This window comes from Phocoena sinus, chromosome 14 (assembly GCF_008692025.1).
Source record: "Phocoena sinus isolate mPhoSin1 chromosome 14, mPhoSin1.pri, whole genome shotgun sequence".
In the NCBI taxonomy this organism is placed as follows: Eukaryota; Metazoa; Chordata; class Mammalia; order Artiodactyla; family Phocoenidae; genus Phocoena; species Phocoena sinus.
The window spans coordinates 79764462-79780375 of record NC_045776.1 but is presented as its reverse complement, the minus strand read 5'-3'; the positions used below and the strand labels follow the sequence as shown (position 1 = coordinate 79780375).

The window sequence follows — 15914 nt, the reverse complement described above, 5'->3', positions numbered from 1 at the left end:
CAGAAGACCTAAATAGACATTTCTCCAAAGAAGACATACAGATGGCCAACAGGCACATGAAAAGATGCTCAACGCTGCTAATTATTAGAGAAATGCAATTCAAAACTACAATGAGTTATCACCTCTCACCAGTTAGAAGGGCCATCATCAAAAAGTCTACAAACAATAAATGCTGGAGAGGGTGTGGAGAAAAGGGAACCCTCCTACACTCTTGCTGGGGAATGTAGATGGGTGCAGCCATCATGGAGAACAGTATGGAGGTTCCTTAAGAAACAAAAAATAGAGCTACCATATGATCCAGCAATCCCACTCCTGGGCATATACCTAGAAAAGGTGAAAACTCTAATTCAAAAAGACCTATGCACCCCAATGTTCATAGCAGCACTATTTACAATAGCCAAGACATGGAAATAACCTAAATGTCCATCGACAGATCAATGGATAAAGAAGATGTGGTGTCTGTGTGTGTGTGTGTGTGTGTGTGTGTGTGTGTGTGTCTGTAGTAGAATATTACTGAGCCATAGAAAAGAATGAAATAATGCCATTTGCAGCAACTTGGATGGACCTAGAGGTTATCATACTAAGTGAAGTCAGACAGAGAAAGACAAATATCATATATCACTTATGTGTAGAATTTTTTAAAAATGATACAAATGAAACTCATTCACAAAATGGAAATAGACTCAAGACATAGAAAACAAAACTTACGGTTACAAAGGGGAAAAAGAGGGGGAAGGGAGAAATTGGGAATTTGGATTTAACAGATACACACTACTATATATAAAATACATAAACAAGAACCTATTGTATAGTACAGGGAACATTCAATGCCTTGTAATAAACTATAATGGAAAAGAATCTGAAAAAGAATATACATATAAAGCTGAATCACTTTGCTGTACACCTGAAACACTGTGAATCAACTATACTTCAATAAAAAAATAAAAGCACAACATCTGAGCAGGAAAATAAAAAACTGTGTTGGAAGAGAGGTAGAGAGGTGGGTCTTTAGGCAAGAACGTTTAGGGATGAAACACCCCTGCATTATTACTCTAATAGCAACAACAGATCAACTCATTAAAAGTGAGAACCAATGTATCATTAAGAACAGTATTTCCCAAAGTGTGTTCTGTGGCGTATTAGCCTGAGGATCAAAAGATGCTAGGCCACATGCTTAGTAAATGTCCCATGCTATACTGTTCCATCCAAGAGCCACAGGAAACAGCGGTCGGCCAAAAGCTTCACAAGACCTCCAAGGAAAGCAAACAGTTCACTTTTGCTTAACTTAGCATTTGACTTCTCAAATTTCCCCCATATTCCCTACCCCTTTTTTTATTGATAAAACTTGTTTATATCAGGCAGAACCAGTTGTTTGAGAAGCATGGTTTTGGAAAATATGGTTTAATTCCTGAACTTGCAGAACTGGAGATTCAGATATCTTCAGGCTCCTGCTCTGAAGGCATCGTACTTCTGGACGAGCAGCTTTGAACTGAAGAGTGTTAGTTGAGAACAGAAATCAATTTCCAAAGGGTGGACCCACTGGCCTGCAGTGTGTGGGGTGCTGGTGAGCTCCAGATGAGCCAGGAAAGCTATCCTTGGGAACCAAGCCTTGGCTAACTTCTCAGCAATGCTTGCCATTAGCCTGGGTCTCCTGGATATTTTCCAAAAAAGTTTTGGCAGAAACACAGAACAGAGAGGGGAAGGGAGTGTAATCCTCAGAGATAAAGGTAGGAACAAATTTCGGCCTCTGGAGCCATTCATTCATCCATCCACCCGTTCATTCATCAAGCATACATTACTTATCAACACTGTGCTAAGTTCCTGGGGCTAACAGTGCAGCCACAAGGGGTGCAGAGAAGGAAATGTACTCCGAGAGAAATCTGTTCAGAGTATAGTGAGTACAACCTAGGGTGAGGGCAACAGGGCAATCAAGAAGGGCTTCACGAAGGAGGTGACTTTCCAGCTGAGCTTTGAAAGAGGAGTGAAATCTGCATTTTAACAAGAGCTTCAAGTGGCTATATTTTGAGGAGCGCTGTTCTAGGAAATGAGCCCTCCTACCTGGCCTTCTCTTGAGGACTAGTTGAAGGTGTCCTTCAAAGTCAGTGTTAAAATTCATTACAAGTCATGGATAAAGAAGGTGTGGTAGATATATACAATGGAATATTACTCAGCCATTAAAAAGAATGAAATAATGCCATTTGCAGCAACATGGGTGGACCGAGAGATTGTCATACTGAGTGAAGCAAGTCAGAGAAAGAGAAATATCGTATGATGCCTCTTATATGCAGAATCTAAAAAGAAATAGTACAAATGAACCTATTTACAAAACAGAAACAGACACACAGACTTAGAGAACGATTTATGAGAACAGACTTATGGTTTCCAGAGGGGAAGGATGCGGGGAAGGGATAGTCAGGGAGTTTGGGATTGACATGTACATACTGCTGTATTTAAAATGGATAAGCAACAAGGACCTACTGTACAGCACAGGGAGCTCTGCTCAATGTTATGTGGCAGCCTGGACGGGAGGGGAGTTTGGGGGAGAATGGATACATGCATACGTATGGCTGAGTCCCTTTGCTGTGCACCTGAAACTATCACAACATTGTTAATTGGCTATACTCTAATATAAAATAAAAACTTTAAAAAATTTATTACAAGTCAGACATAGTTTGCTTATTAACGAATGACAAACTGCACCTCAACCATGGCCTGTTTTGCCAACTCATCTAATAGCTGCTGTTTTGTTATCTGGGCAATGTTTAACAACTTTGGGAGGGACTTTCTTTTTTCCTTAACAGCAACAAAAAAACTTTTATTATGTAAACTTTCAAACATATTAAAAAATTAACAGAATAATGTAACAAAACTCCATGTTCCCATAACCCAGCTTCAACAACTATCCATTAGTGGCCAATCTTGTTTTATCTATATCTCCCATATTATAACAAAGCCATTATAAAATTTTATCAGTAAATTAAAATGTTTTCTTTCCTTTTCTTTTTTTTTTTTGCGGTACGCGGGCCTCTCACTGTTGTGGCCTCTCCCGTTGCGGAGCACAGGCTCTGGACGCGCAGGCTCAGCGGCCACGGCTCATGGACCCAGCCGCTCTGTGGCATGTGGAATCCTCCCGGACCGGGGCATGAACCCGTGTCCCCTGCATCAGCAGGCGGACTCTCAACCACTGTACCACCAGGGAAGCCCTAAAATGTTTTCTTTTACAGGAACACACAGATTATCATGTTGTACCTCTAATAATCTAGGACTTATTAGATTGAAAGGACCTACTGAAAGGATCCTAACAGCAGTTTAAACTCTATATTCCCAAATACCAAGTGTCAGTGGCCACCCTCTGCCACATATTGGGGAAACTTATGAAAGTAGCCATCCAGGCAAGGGGCTGCTTGGGTGAGGCACATATCTAAAATTTATGGGTATTGGGGCTTCCCTGGTGGTGCAGTGGCTAAGAATCCACCTGCCAATGCAGGGGACACAGGTTCGAGCTCTGGTCCTGGAAGATCCCACATGCCTCGGAGCAACTAAGCCCGTGTACCACAACTACTGAAGCCTACGCGCCTACAGCCTGTGCTCTGCAACAAGAGAAGCCACTGCAGTGAGAAACCTGTACACTGCAGTGAAGAGTAGCCCCTGCTCGCTGCAACTAGAGAAAGCCCGCACACAGCAACGAAGACCCAACGCAGCCAAAAATAAATAAATAAAATAAATAATTTATTAAAAAATAAAAATCTATGGGTATTTATAATAGCACTTTCCAACAAAGCTGACACAATTCAGGCAAGGTCTCTGTCATCTGAAACGATCTTAACACTCTTCAGAGCTTCAAGCACAGGAATTCATAAGAAATAAGTCATAGGTGTCCATAATATTAATAACCTATTTCTCAGATGACAATGATGTGGAAAGAGCCACAGAAGGAAGAGAGAAATCACACTGAGAGACCCAACGAGCTACAATATTTAGAGCTTCAACTTGTAAGCAATGTAAGCCTCCTGGGTCAGCTACCTCGACCAAGATCTGTTATTTCCAAGTTCTGCCTTGGTCACTGAAAACAACAACAAAACCCAAAACAAACAAACAAAAAACCATCAAACCCCACAAAAAACGTACACAAAAAACAACTCCCTTCTAAACCCACTGAAGTCCAGTTGGAACACAGCGTTGATGGAAGAGCCCTGGTAGAGCCTGGGTCAGACAGAAAGAACGCCCAGTTTGGTTTGTCTTTCATCCTGTGGACATTTACTTTCTTTCTGACCACAGACCTTGTCTTCTAGAGCAGGTGTGGTCAGGCTCTGGGCAGGACTGTGGCTTACTGTGCCAGCCCATGTCCAGATAATGGATTTTGACAATGGCTTCAGATCAATCATCCATTATCAACTGCACCTTCTGCTGGTTTATGAGACCTGTTGCCTTGTTTTGAAGATTTCTCTTTGTCTTTTGTTTTCTGTGCTGGAGCCATTTTCTGGATCCTGTGTCTTTCTCTTTCCTGATTTACTTCCTTGTATTCAGGGAGCACATCCTCCCATAGCTTTCTGAGAAAAGGTATATGTCAGATGTTTTTTTTGAGATCTTGAATGTCTGAAATTAATATTTACCTTCAGACCACAGCAGTTATTTCTTCCAGTGACACATTTACTGGTCACTGTTTTTATTTTTTATCAAATTTTGCTAGTCTCAATAAAAACAGAAAAACTGCTACTGGAAAAGGTAATGGCTTGTATCCCTAACATATATGCATCATCATCCTTATTGAGTTCATCATCATCATCATCAATACTTATGAGTTCTAGCTGTGTTTTAGGTAATGCCATGAAACCATTTAACTTTTATCGTTTAATCTCCACAACAGCCCCTGAGTTGGTACTGTCACAACCCTTAGTTTACAGGGTTGAAAAATCAAGCCTCAGAAAGATTGAGACAGCTGCATGAAATCACAAATGTAGCAAAAAGCACAAAAGATGTGAACCTCGCTGGTTGGTGTCTAGACAGATGCTGTTGGTGTGAGGGAGAAGTTCTGTTGAAAGAAGGCTTATAATTCACCTAATTAAAACTCATTGGCTATTTTGTATCTGTACTCAGAGTGACCGAATTGGTTCAACTATGCAAAAGACTGTATCATAACATCATAAAAAATGGAGGCTCGGCATGGACTCACTTCCAGTCTCTTGAGCCAGGCAGCAAATTCCAGCTACAAAACCAACAGGCTAAATTTGCCAACACTCCTGCAACTTGCCTGGAACCTTTTTTCTTCCAGAGGGCAGAGACCTTGTTGATCTTATTTACCACTTGACAGAGGTAAAGGAGTATACCAATGCCTGGAATAGAGCCTGGCATATAATAGGTGCTCAATAAATATTTGTAGGATGAGCAAACATTCTTTCTCCAGGGTAAAAGCCACGTGGATAGTCTCCAGCATTCTATCTTTCAGATGGAATAAACAGAGATAGCCAGGGATGAGCGGGACCACAATGCATGAGGCCTGAAAACCACCCTGGGCTTTACTTTCCAAGCCATGTGCTGCATCTGTATGGAGGAAGGGTGCCATTTTCAAATTCACATGTGCAATATGGGCTAGCAATGGCCCAGTCTGGGGGAGGTTCTTGAGATATGTGTCCCTGAAATTGAGTACACTTAAGTGCACTGCAACAAATAGACTTTCAGTACTTGGGGGAAGCAAAGACTTTCGTGTCCCTGCCTCTGACAATGCTTGACCCACCAGTGTTTCAATACAACAAACCATATTGTACTGATTCTCATCGGTGGTGCACTGCCTCACAACCAGGACTCTATTAGCTCTGCACGGATGGTTAAAAGATCACAGATGCCCACAGCTTGAAGAACACTCTTCTCAAATGTATGTTTTTCAAAGTAGTCTTATTATCCCCTAGCACCTACTTCAGCTCTGTGATTTTACAGAAGACTTCTCAGGCTTGGTTTAATAAATAAAGATATTGATTGTTTTGAGACTGCTGGCTCTTTTTACAGTTCTGGGAACTAGTTACATTGAGCCTTGTCAATATGCATCATCTCCCAGTGTTTACTGATTGGGGTGCTATTGAGTTTGGGGTAGGTCAGTTCTTCATTCGGGTGACAGCCTCCAGCACTGTAGGATATTAATACTCTTAGCCCCTCCCCAAATGCCAGTAGTGCCCCAAATCACTGAGAGATACACAAATACTCCCCAATATGTCCAAGTGCTTCCATGGGGAATAGCACCACTATTTAGTGCCTCAATTTATCACAAATTACAGATGAGTAAGATCTGAAAATAGCCAGCATTGAACATCACAAGACTCCCTAGGGAAAGAACACACCTGGCATTTGGTGGGCCACCTTCCTCTTACACACCCTTCCACTTCCTCTTCATCCTCTGGAGTCTTTATTATGAAACCTGTCAAATCCGGATGTGCACTGTTTCAAAGGGAAGAAGCTTCCAGTACCTTAGAGGGAGTGCAATGAGGAGGGTGTAGGAAGCTCTTTTTAGAATTTGGATTTCATTAATTTGATGTTCTGTTTGTTTTCACACATGGCATACGATGTTTCCAGGTTCCAAATCTATCCATCTGTCTGACAATTATTGCCCGTACCTAGCACAAAGCTGGTGGCTTGACACGCTTTTCTTCTGTTTTATCCTTACAACAGTTTTGCCTCCACTTAAAACACCTTTTACATTCTCATTTTCTAGGTGAAGAAACCAAGGCTTTGAAAGGGTATGGAACTTGGCCATAGTCAACTTTCTGACTCCAGTGTCTACTTTCTGACAACAGAATGGACTCTTGCTGTAAATCTAGTGAAAAAGTCTTGGTGGAGGGAATGGGGATGAGGGGACCAGAAAAAGCTTTCTATTCGAAACACATACAAGTCTTATCCCCCAGGACACACCAAGTAGCATCGCTAGCGTCCAACCTGTCACCACCCGCTGGAGTTTTAGCTCATCTCAGATGAATGTGGGGTGCGGGGAGCCTTTGCAGGCAGTTGGGAAAGGGGTAAATCGGCTGTCGATTCATTAATAAACCAGGACACAGTGTGGACACCAATACCAGCCAGAGAGTCTGCTGCTGCCTGGAGAGCGTGGCTGCTGCATCCTCCCCCTGCTTTGCTGCCAAAAAACACAAAAAACAAAAAGAACCCAAGACCGGATATCCTGGGAGAGGAAAGGAGGAAACTGGCTGGTTGGTCCAAAGGAACCTGATACGGTGGTTCCGGGGCTCCAGTACAGGATACAGCAGCAGGAGTAAAACAGACATTGTGACCCATTAACACCATTCATTCATTCAGGCATTCATTCAGGCATTCATTTTGTAATATTTATTGGGCATCTACCACCTGTCAGATTCTCTTCTAGGTAAAGGTACAGCAACAAAAAACAAGCAACAAGCAAATATCCCGGCCCTCAGAGAGCTTATATTCTAACGAGGGGACACACACAGTAAGCATGTTAATAAGTGAAATAATATATCAGACGCAGACGAGTGCTTTGGGCAAAAGCTATCGGGGAAGGGAGAATAGAGCTTGTGGGGGTTTGATTTTAAACAGCGATCAGAGAAGCCCTCAGCAAGCGACAAGTCAGTAAAGCTCTGATACCTCCACCATGCTGGGCACTGTGCCAAGCGGGTCACACTTCATCTCATTAATACAACAACCCTAAGACATATGGCTTTGATCATTCTCATTTTACAGACAAAGAGACTGACGTTAAGAGAGATGCATACAGCTAGCTAGTACATGGTGGCACTGGGATTTGAACCCAGGTAGTCAGAACTTCAGCGGCTGAACGCTTGAATGTTGGTGCAGATAGCGTACAAACGGGGTCTGAGAAAGGGCAAGCTGCGCGTGCAAATGAGGTCTTCGCGTGTACCCACGAAGCGAATACGGAACCACCCACGGGCAAGCGAGGGCGGGCTTGAAGGGGGGAGGGGGGCGGCGGCTCTTGATCTTTACTGAGCTGAATCCGGACTCTCCCGGGTCTGTGGCTGGAGAGTTCGGTCAGGAGAGGTGGGGAGGGAGCTCACTGCAAGGGCTGTCCCGGGACAGTGCCCGACCAGCTGCTCCAGTCAATAAGGTTAGGACCTCGCGGGCGCTCCTTGCCCTCCCGGTGGGGTTCGCACGGAGCTCCTACCTGGGCGGAAGAGGGCGGTGGAGGCGAGCTTCGGAAGGGGGGACTGGAACGCTCAGAGAGAGGCACGCAGCTCGGGAGGCCAGCGCAAAGGGCGCGCGGAGCTGCACGGGGCGCGGGAGTCCCCAGTGGGTTCCCGGGAGCTCCCAGGCCGTAAGACCCAGCGGTGGAGGGGCGCCTGGGAGCCCCTGGGGGACACCAAGAGAGGCGGGCATAGGGCCCCACGCAGGAAGTGAGAGAGGGACTACGACATGCTGGGGCAGAAAGAGTAAAAGGTGAGCTCGCACACTGCTGGTGAGAGGGGCACAGGGGTAGCCCAAGAAAGGCCTGGAGAGCGGGGCTCACTGGAAAGCGGGGTCAAAGGGTGCCGAAGAGAGCCAGGCAGAGGGAACTGGCGTAGGAAGAAGTGCGAAGGGACGGGAGCCGCAGAGAGGGCGTGCTGAGGTGTGGGACCAGGGGCCTAGAGGACATCGGGGATCGCCTGGGGACCCTCAGAGAGTGGCGGAGGCGGCGCTCCGGGAGCGGCCAAGAAAGGACTCCGTGCTAAAAGACAGAGACAGTGCCGCGCCTGGAGAGGCCGAGCCCCGGCGGGGCGAAGAGCAGCGCAGAGCCTGCGCGCTCAGGGGACGGGGCGTGCTGCTGCCTGTGAGGGTGGCGCGCTGTGAGGCTCCAGGAAAACGGGTTGAGAAGAATCGGATGGGCGCCCAGGAATGTCGGAGGAGGCCGGGAGAGAAGCGGGAATGTCCGGGGAAGAACATGCACCATGGGCGCTGCTGGAAGAAGTGGAAAGCGGGCCTGGGGGAGGCTTGGGCCGGGCTCTGAGAGCCACAGGGAGCGCAGTGGCGGCGCTGATGGCTGGGGGGAGAGTGCGGAGAGCCCGAGAAAGGTGAGCAGGGGCTGCGGAGGACAGAACACCCCCGGTGCACGCGGGGCCGTGAGGAAGGGAGCGGCCGAGGGCGGAGAGTGCGAAGAGTCCCCAGGAGGGTCCCCCAGGAGGGTCTCTACACGCCCAGGTCTCTCCTCCCTGGCTGCTGCGGGCCCTCGTTCACTCACCATGATGGAGAAGACTAAAGCCACGATGTTGATGGGGTATGCGGGGCAAAAACAAGAGACGATGGCGAGCCACAGGTAGTTCTTGGGCATGGGCACGTCCTCCTCGGCCTTGTCATTCTCAGTGTTGGCCTCGGGGCTGCTGTCCAAAGCCCTCTTGAAGTCCGAGCTGGGAGCGGACTGAGACATGGGCGAGGCGCAAGGTGCAGGGAGGCGGTCGGCGCGGTCTGGGGCTCTGGCCGCGGGCTCCCGGCGAGTCGCTGAAAAGCCAGCGGCGCGGGGCTCCAGGGAGACGTAACCTCACCCCTCCGGCGCCCTTCACTTGCACCCACCTGGCCTCAGGGACCCAGGCCAAGAGCCTCCGCAGGAGAGGGAGGGAGGGAGGGAGCGAGGGCGTGGGGGAGGAGACAGGGAGCCCGCCAGCCTGAGAAACAGGGGGAAGGCACTCCTTGACGACACACCCGGGGCCCAACAGGCAGACACCCAGACTCACACCTAAGAGTCCGGAGTAAAAGGAGGCTCAGGGAAGGGAAAGCAAAGACTCTACGTTGTAGACTGGCTGACCTACAGGCTGAAGATGACCAGCTCATCTTTTTAAGCAGCTGAATTTGAATACATTCAGCGTCACAGCAGGCGACACAGCTCTATCCGGTTGGCCATCCAACCCTACCGAGGTGCCCAAAGACTTATTACTTCCTCTTGACTTTAAGGATTAGCTTCCCCTGCCCCATCCTCCTTCTTCTAAGACTTTGAACATTGAGCCCCACTGATTTCCTCAACAGGTGGGCAGGGAACAGGGTGCTCAGTTTGGGGCCGAACCCTTCACACACTGCACAGGGGGCCTCTGGAGACTGGAGTGGAGTGTAGACAGGCAGTGGGCACCACCCGGTCAGGGCCTGCCCCGGTGCCCTCCACTTTCTCCCAAGTGTGGAAACAAGGAGTCCTTCTCCGCTCCACTTTCCCACCTACAGGAAAGAGAGAAGCAGGTAGATCTAACTAGTGTAGACAGCCCAGGTGGTTACTGGGATGGAAAGGAGAGAGAGGGATCCACTTTGGGAACCGGGGTGAGGATAGCAATCGTACCAGTATCTGGGCAATTTATGAAAGATGGTACGGACCAGAACGGGGGCTCCGAACCCAGATAGAGCTGGGAAGTCATCACATCTGAGTTGAATGACCTCAGGAAAATTCCCTCACCTGAGCTCTGAGTTTTTCATCCAAAAAAGGTGGAATAATGAGACCCTGCCTTACAGGGATGTTGTAAAGACTATGAGACTGCATGTCAAGCCACGTGATTCTAAGGGCTCAATAAATGTTAGCTATTATTAGAATGATATTTCCCCCAAATATAGTCATTATACAGTATCTCAAACCCAATATCCATTGTTGCAAATACTTCATGAAAATCCAGATAGTCTCAGCTGGCAGGGGTCACAAAGAAGTGCAAATAATTTTAGTGTGTACAGCCTCACAAAAAGTTGCTCACACCATCATACGGAGAAATGAGATGAGAAAGTATTACTCATCTGCTTGGCTTTCTCAGAACATGACTTGGTTATCTGGGATGCTCTCACTCATTTCATGGGCCATAGTGATTTGAATATCTACCCTCCCTCACTGGACCTGAAAACTCCCTGAGACAGGGAACTGTCTCGCTCATCTTTGTGTCAGCCCTTGGTACAGTATCTGGTATTGTGCTTAGCATAGCTTGCTGGGTGAACATATAAAGATGAAACATCACTTATATGTGGAATCTAAAAAAAAGATACAAATGAACTTATTTACAAAACAGAAATAGACTCACAGATACAGAAAACAAACTTATGGTTCCCAAAGGGGATAGCAGGGGTGGGGTGGAGAGAGAGAGAGAAATTAGGAGTTTGGGATTAACATATACATACTACTATATATAAATAGATAAATAACAAGGACCTACTGTACAGCACAGGGAACTATATTCGATATCATGTAATAGCCTATAATGGATACCGAAAGGGATATCTATCTATCTACATATCTATCTGAATCACTTTGCTGTAAACCTGAAACACGGTAAATTAACTGTACTTCAATTTTTTAAAATGATTTAAAAAATGATGAAACAGTACAACAGTACCTTTCCCACCATGCCTTCTCTCCCATTCTGGTTGGTTAATCAAGTGAGAATAAGCCAGAGAATTAGATTCATCTACTGAGCTCTCAAGTAAGCCTTTGCTTGGCTGTTACCTCTGCCTGGAATGGTGTTCCCCAAGACTGTCACATGGCGGCTCCTTCTCTGCCTCAGCTGTCAACTGAAATGTCACTTCCTCAGAGAGACAGGGAGCTCTTCAGACTTATCTAGTGTAGGTCCCCATAATTATTATACGTTTTACCAGCTTTTTTTGGGGGGGGGGTGACATGTATCACTATGGTAATTTACTTTGTTTACTTGTTTGCTGTCTGTTCTTTCTTGGACTATAAGCTCTGTAACCTGTTCAGGGCTGTATCTCCAGCACTTAGAATTGTCCTGGTACATACCAGGAATGCAAGCATAGTTCTTGAATGAATGGATCAGAATTACCTGGGAAGAAATGAAAAAATGATTTCCGGATCTTGACCAAGATCTATTTGAATTAGAACTTCCCAGGGTGGCACCCCAGAAATCTGTATTTTGAATGCCTGAGAAGTCCGTATTTTTAGAACACTCCCCAGTGATTTTTGACGGAACGGAACATTTTCCCAAATCCCAATACTGTCTCTAGTTCGCAGGATGTAGGTCTGGATCTTTAGTTTTTTAGGTTGCCTCTGGTGCCTCAAACTCAGCATGTCAAATGTGAAAGTGTCCTCCCCAAGAACCTGCTTCTCAAGGCTTGGTCCTTGGCTAATGGGTCCAGCCCACTTCTCTAACCTCCTCTCCGGCCAATCCTCTCCCCTCACTATGCCCAGTTTCAAGGCCTTTTTTTTTTCTTTCCTTTTCTTTGCTCAAGGAGTACACCTAGCCTCTTCCTATCCCAAGGTCTTGGACCTGCTATTCCTTCTTCCCAGAATGTGTCCCTCCCTCTCCTCACCTGTTGTCTCCTCATCTTTCAGAGCCCATCACCTCATGTATTTACCTCCTGAGAGAGTCCTTCCCTGACCATCATATCTAAAGCAGGCTTCCATAATCTTATTCTCCATCCTTTTATCCTATTTATCTCCTTCACTACATTACCACAACCAGAAACTGTTCCCTATTTATTTGTTTACTAGTTATTGTCTGTCTCTCCCACTAGAAGGTAAACTCACAAAAGCAGAGATTTTGTTTGTTTGTTTTGTTCACTGTGGTGTTCCTCGTGCCCAGTTCCTGGCTCTTAATAGGTGTTCAGTAGGTAGTTGTTGACTCAATAAACTGTGCATGTAGTCATCCATGTTAGGAACTCGGAGGGCATTATTACTCTCTTTCCTTCAGCTTCTACATGAACAATTCATCACACTGTACTGATTCCATCTCAAAATGACTCTTCACTCCATCCTTTTTTTTCCCATCCCCATGGCCAGTGTTCTAGTTGCAGCTCTTATCAGCAATGAAAAGGCTCCAATGGTGGCTGTATGAGCCATATTTGTGATGTGAGCCTGGTGATATTAGTCGGTGTGACTAAGCCCAAGGATTGGGTACCAAATGGAATTTTGCTGTTTCAAGGTCATGAACTGCACCATCCACTCCAACCCACTTGTGTCATCCAGGGAAATACACACAAAAAAGGGGTTGTTGACTCAGCATAGCCCATCTCCTCTGTCAGGAAAACAACTGTTCAACACCGGTCCAACACTCTGGAATCACCAAACATTTACTGAGTACCTACTGTGTGCACTCAATGCATTCCCTAGATGCATCATCTCATTTAATTCCTACAGCACCATTTGTAAGATATGTGGAGAGGTTTCTTTTTTTTTTTTTTTGCGGTACACGGGCTTCTCACTGTTGTGGCCTCTCCCCTTGCGGAGCACGGGCTCCAGATGCGCAGGCTCAGCGGCCATGGCTCACGGGCCCAGCCGCTCCGTGGCATGTGGGATCTTCCTGGACCGGGGCACGAACCCGTGTCCCCTGCATCGGCAGGCGGACTCTCAACCACTGCGCCACCAGGGAAGCCCGAGAGGTTTCTTTTTACAGCTGAGGAAACCTAGGATCAGATAAGTAAACTGTCTTGTGTAAGGCCTTATAGCTGAGTGGAGGTGCCAGGATTTGAACCAGGTCTAAGATACTTGTTCAGCTAGCAGGTCCAGGCAAGAGAGGTAGTTTGACATCTCTGAAGTTTGCTGGAGTTATTATATTCTGCTCAGGGAAGATGGATTAATAGTTTGTTGACTGGTCTAAAATACAGCAGTGAAATTGCAATCACTTGAAACATTTACAATTACATTGAAAAGAAAGTGCCCATACCAGAAAGTGCAATGTATATGGCGTTGATTCTTGAGGGATGCATTAGACCACTCAGTAGGGGTTTCTAGCTCTAATTTCCTGAGCTTCACTAATTTTCTCTTGAGAGGTCAATTTATTGCTCTTGAATGAACCCTACTGGCTGATTGCTTAATAATGTGGAAATACCTTCCCTCTTTTAAAAGGAGAGAAGAAAGTGACTTCCTAATAGCCTGTGTAGGAGAGGGAAAAAAACTCACTCTAGCTTTCTGGATCCTGATATAGCAACTTACCCTTTTTGACCTTTGAAAAAAGTTTTACTTCCAAATGTAAAACTAATATACCTTCATTCTAGAAAAGTAGGAAAATGAATAAAAGCGTAAATAAGACGAGATATCACCTATATCCTACCATCCAGTGTTAACCACCGTGAAAATAAGGGAATATTTCCTTCTAATCCTCTTTCTACATGTTATATCACTATTAACATTCTTTGCAGATATTTTCATAGTCTGCATCATTTCCTGTTAATTAGATGGATTATTACTTATGTAACCATTCCCTGATAATTAGCTATTTAGGTTATTTTTAGTGGGTTTCTGTTGTTACACAAAGCATGAAAAATGCTGTGATGGACATATTGTGTACCCAGTTATCAGCATTTGTGATCGTTTCTTTATGACTCATGATTTTACAGGGTAGACGTCTGTCTTTGAAAGGCAAAGAAAACAGACTTGCTGGTTGAGAAATTATATTATAAGGTATGTACCAAAGGTAAAATTAAAATGTAGGCCAAGGAAACAATCACAGATTCAATGGACTACAGAAATGAGATGACTCAAATGAGATGAAATGAGATGGATTCAAAGAACAACTTCTCAGGCTTCCCTGGTGGTGCAGTGGTTGAGAGTCCGCCTGCCGAGGCAGGGGACATGGGCTTCTGCCCTGGTCCGGGAAGATCCCACGTGCCGTGGAGCGGCTGGGCCTGTGAGTACCGCAAAAAAAAAGAACAACTTCTCAATGCCAAATGGATCCCTAGATCTACAATATTCAATGGGGTGATGTTGAATGTATGCTTTTTGATGTTAGTTGTATCTAGGATTCCATAATAGAGGAAGGGAGGGAGAGGGAAGGCGGGAAAGAGAGAGGGAGGGAGGGAGGAAGCGGGGGAAAAGAGAGAGAGAGAGAGATTGAGAATCTGCTGATCTGTGAAAGTGCAAGAGAAAGGTTCCAGAGCTTCAGGAATGGTAAGAAGTTGAGTACATTTGCTGCCAAATTCTGCATTAGTCTCAACTACCTGGCTTTAGCAGTCATAAAGTAACTGCTATGGTCTCAGGGGTTTGCTACAAAAGAACAGTGCCTTTTTGGCTAATATTATTAGAAAACCATTTACGTTTCCAATTTCCAACAATTTTGATCCTCTCACAAGGGGGAAAAATGAGCAAAACAGGGGAGAGGGAGTATGAGGGTGAAACAGATTCTGTCCTGTTAATTTTTTAAACCACAACACCTTTTAATGGAACCTCTTGAAGATGGAGGGGCATAAAACACAAACTCTCTGACTTAAAAATCTTTTTCCCATTCATCCTCCATTGTTCCAGAGAAGAACTGTATCCAGCCTATAATTTTATATATATATATACATATATTATAATGACATGTATACATACATATGTGTACATACAGAGAGAGAAAATGCTGTGTTTGGGACTATACTCTGCACTCATGGATGAACCCACTATAAAAAATTAATAAACAGAAACTTCAACTAAAGAGTTGGGAGACCAGAAGGGGGAGCCCTCATGCCCTGTGATGATAACAGTGCCCAACAGGAAGAAGAAAGATTCCTCTTTTTTCCTGGCAAGGACTCAGCCAATGACAAGCCATGGACTCTTTGTTTCCTAGAGCCCTCCCACTGCCTCTTCCCCTCTATAAAAGCGTTCTCCTTCCCTTGCGTGTGGGGACTTGCATGTGGCTTGTCATGTTTGCAGGAGAGGTCTCCTGAAGCAGAATCATTTCCAAAGAATCTGGACTGCAAACCAGATTAGGTTCTGAAAGGCTGAAAACTGACCCGTGGAATGGCAACCTGGAGTAATGGGTGGTGGAGGTGCTAGGGGTGACAGCTGAGCAGGCTTGATCTGGTGGGTATTAGGAAGACTGAAGAGTAGACAAGGATTGCACCTACATGTGGGCTAGAGAGGGAGAGCTGAGCCTCTATGTTTGGAGTGTATCATTTGGTGCACCTGAGTTAAGGAGACCAGATGTTCTGGTTTTGTCAACCTGTATCACACTTCGTCAGTTAAGTCTTCTTATTCACTCAGTAATATCTATTTGAGAAGCTACCACATGTCAAGC

The 15914-nt window shown here is 45.5% G+C and overlaps 1 protein-coding gene across 1 annotated transcript in view; it reads right to left on the bottom strand.

Annotated features, from left to right (window-relative positions):
- TMEM233 (transmembrane protein 233) overlaps positions 1-9392 on the bottom strand; it is a 39858-nt gene extending 30466 nt beyond the window's left edge. Inside the window, exon 1 of the mRNA XM_032654006.1 lies at positions 9188-9392. Within this exon, the coding sequence (XP_032509897.1) occupies positions 9188-9373 (186 nt within the window). The 5' untranslated portion in view covers positions 9374-9392. The remainder of the gene's footprint in view (positions 1-9187) is intronic.
- Positions 9393-15914: the final 6522 nt, after the last annotated feature.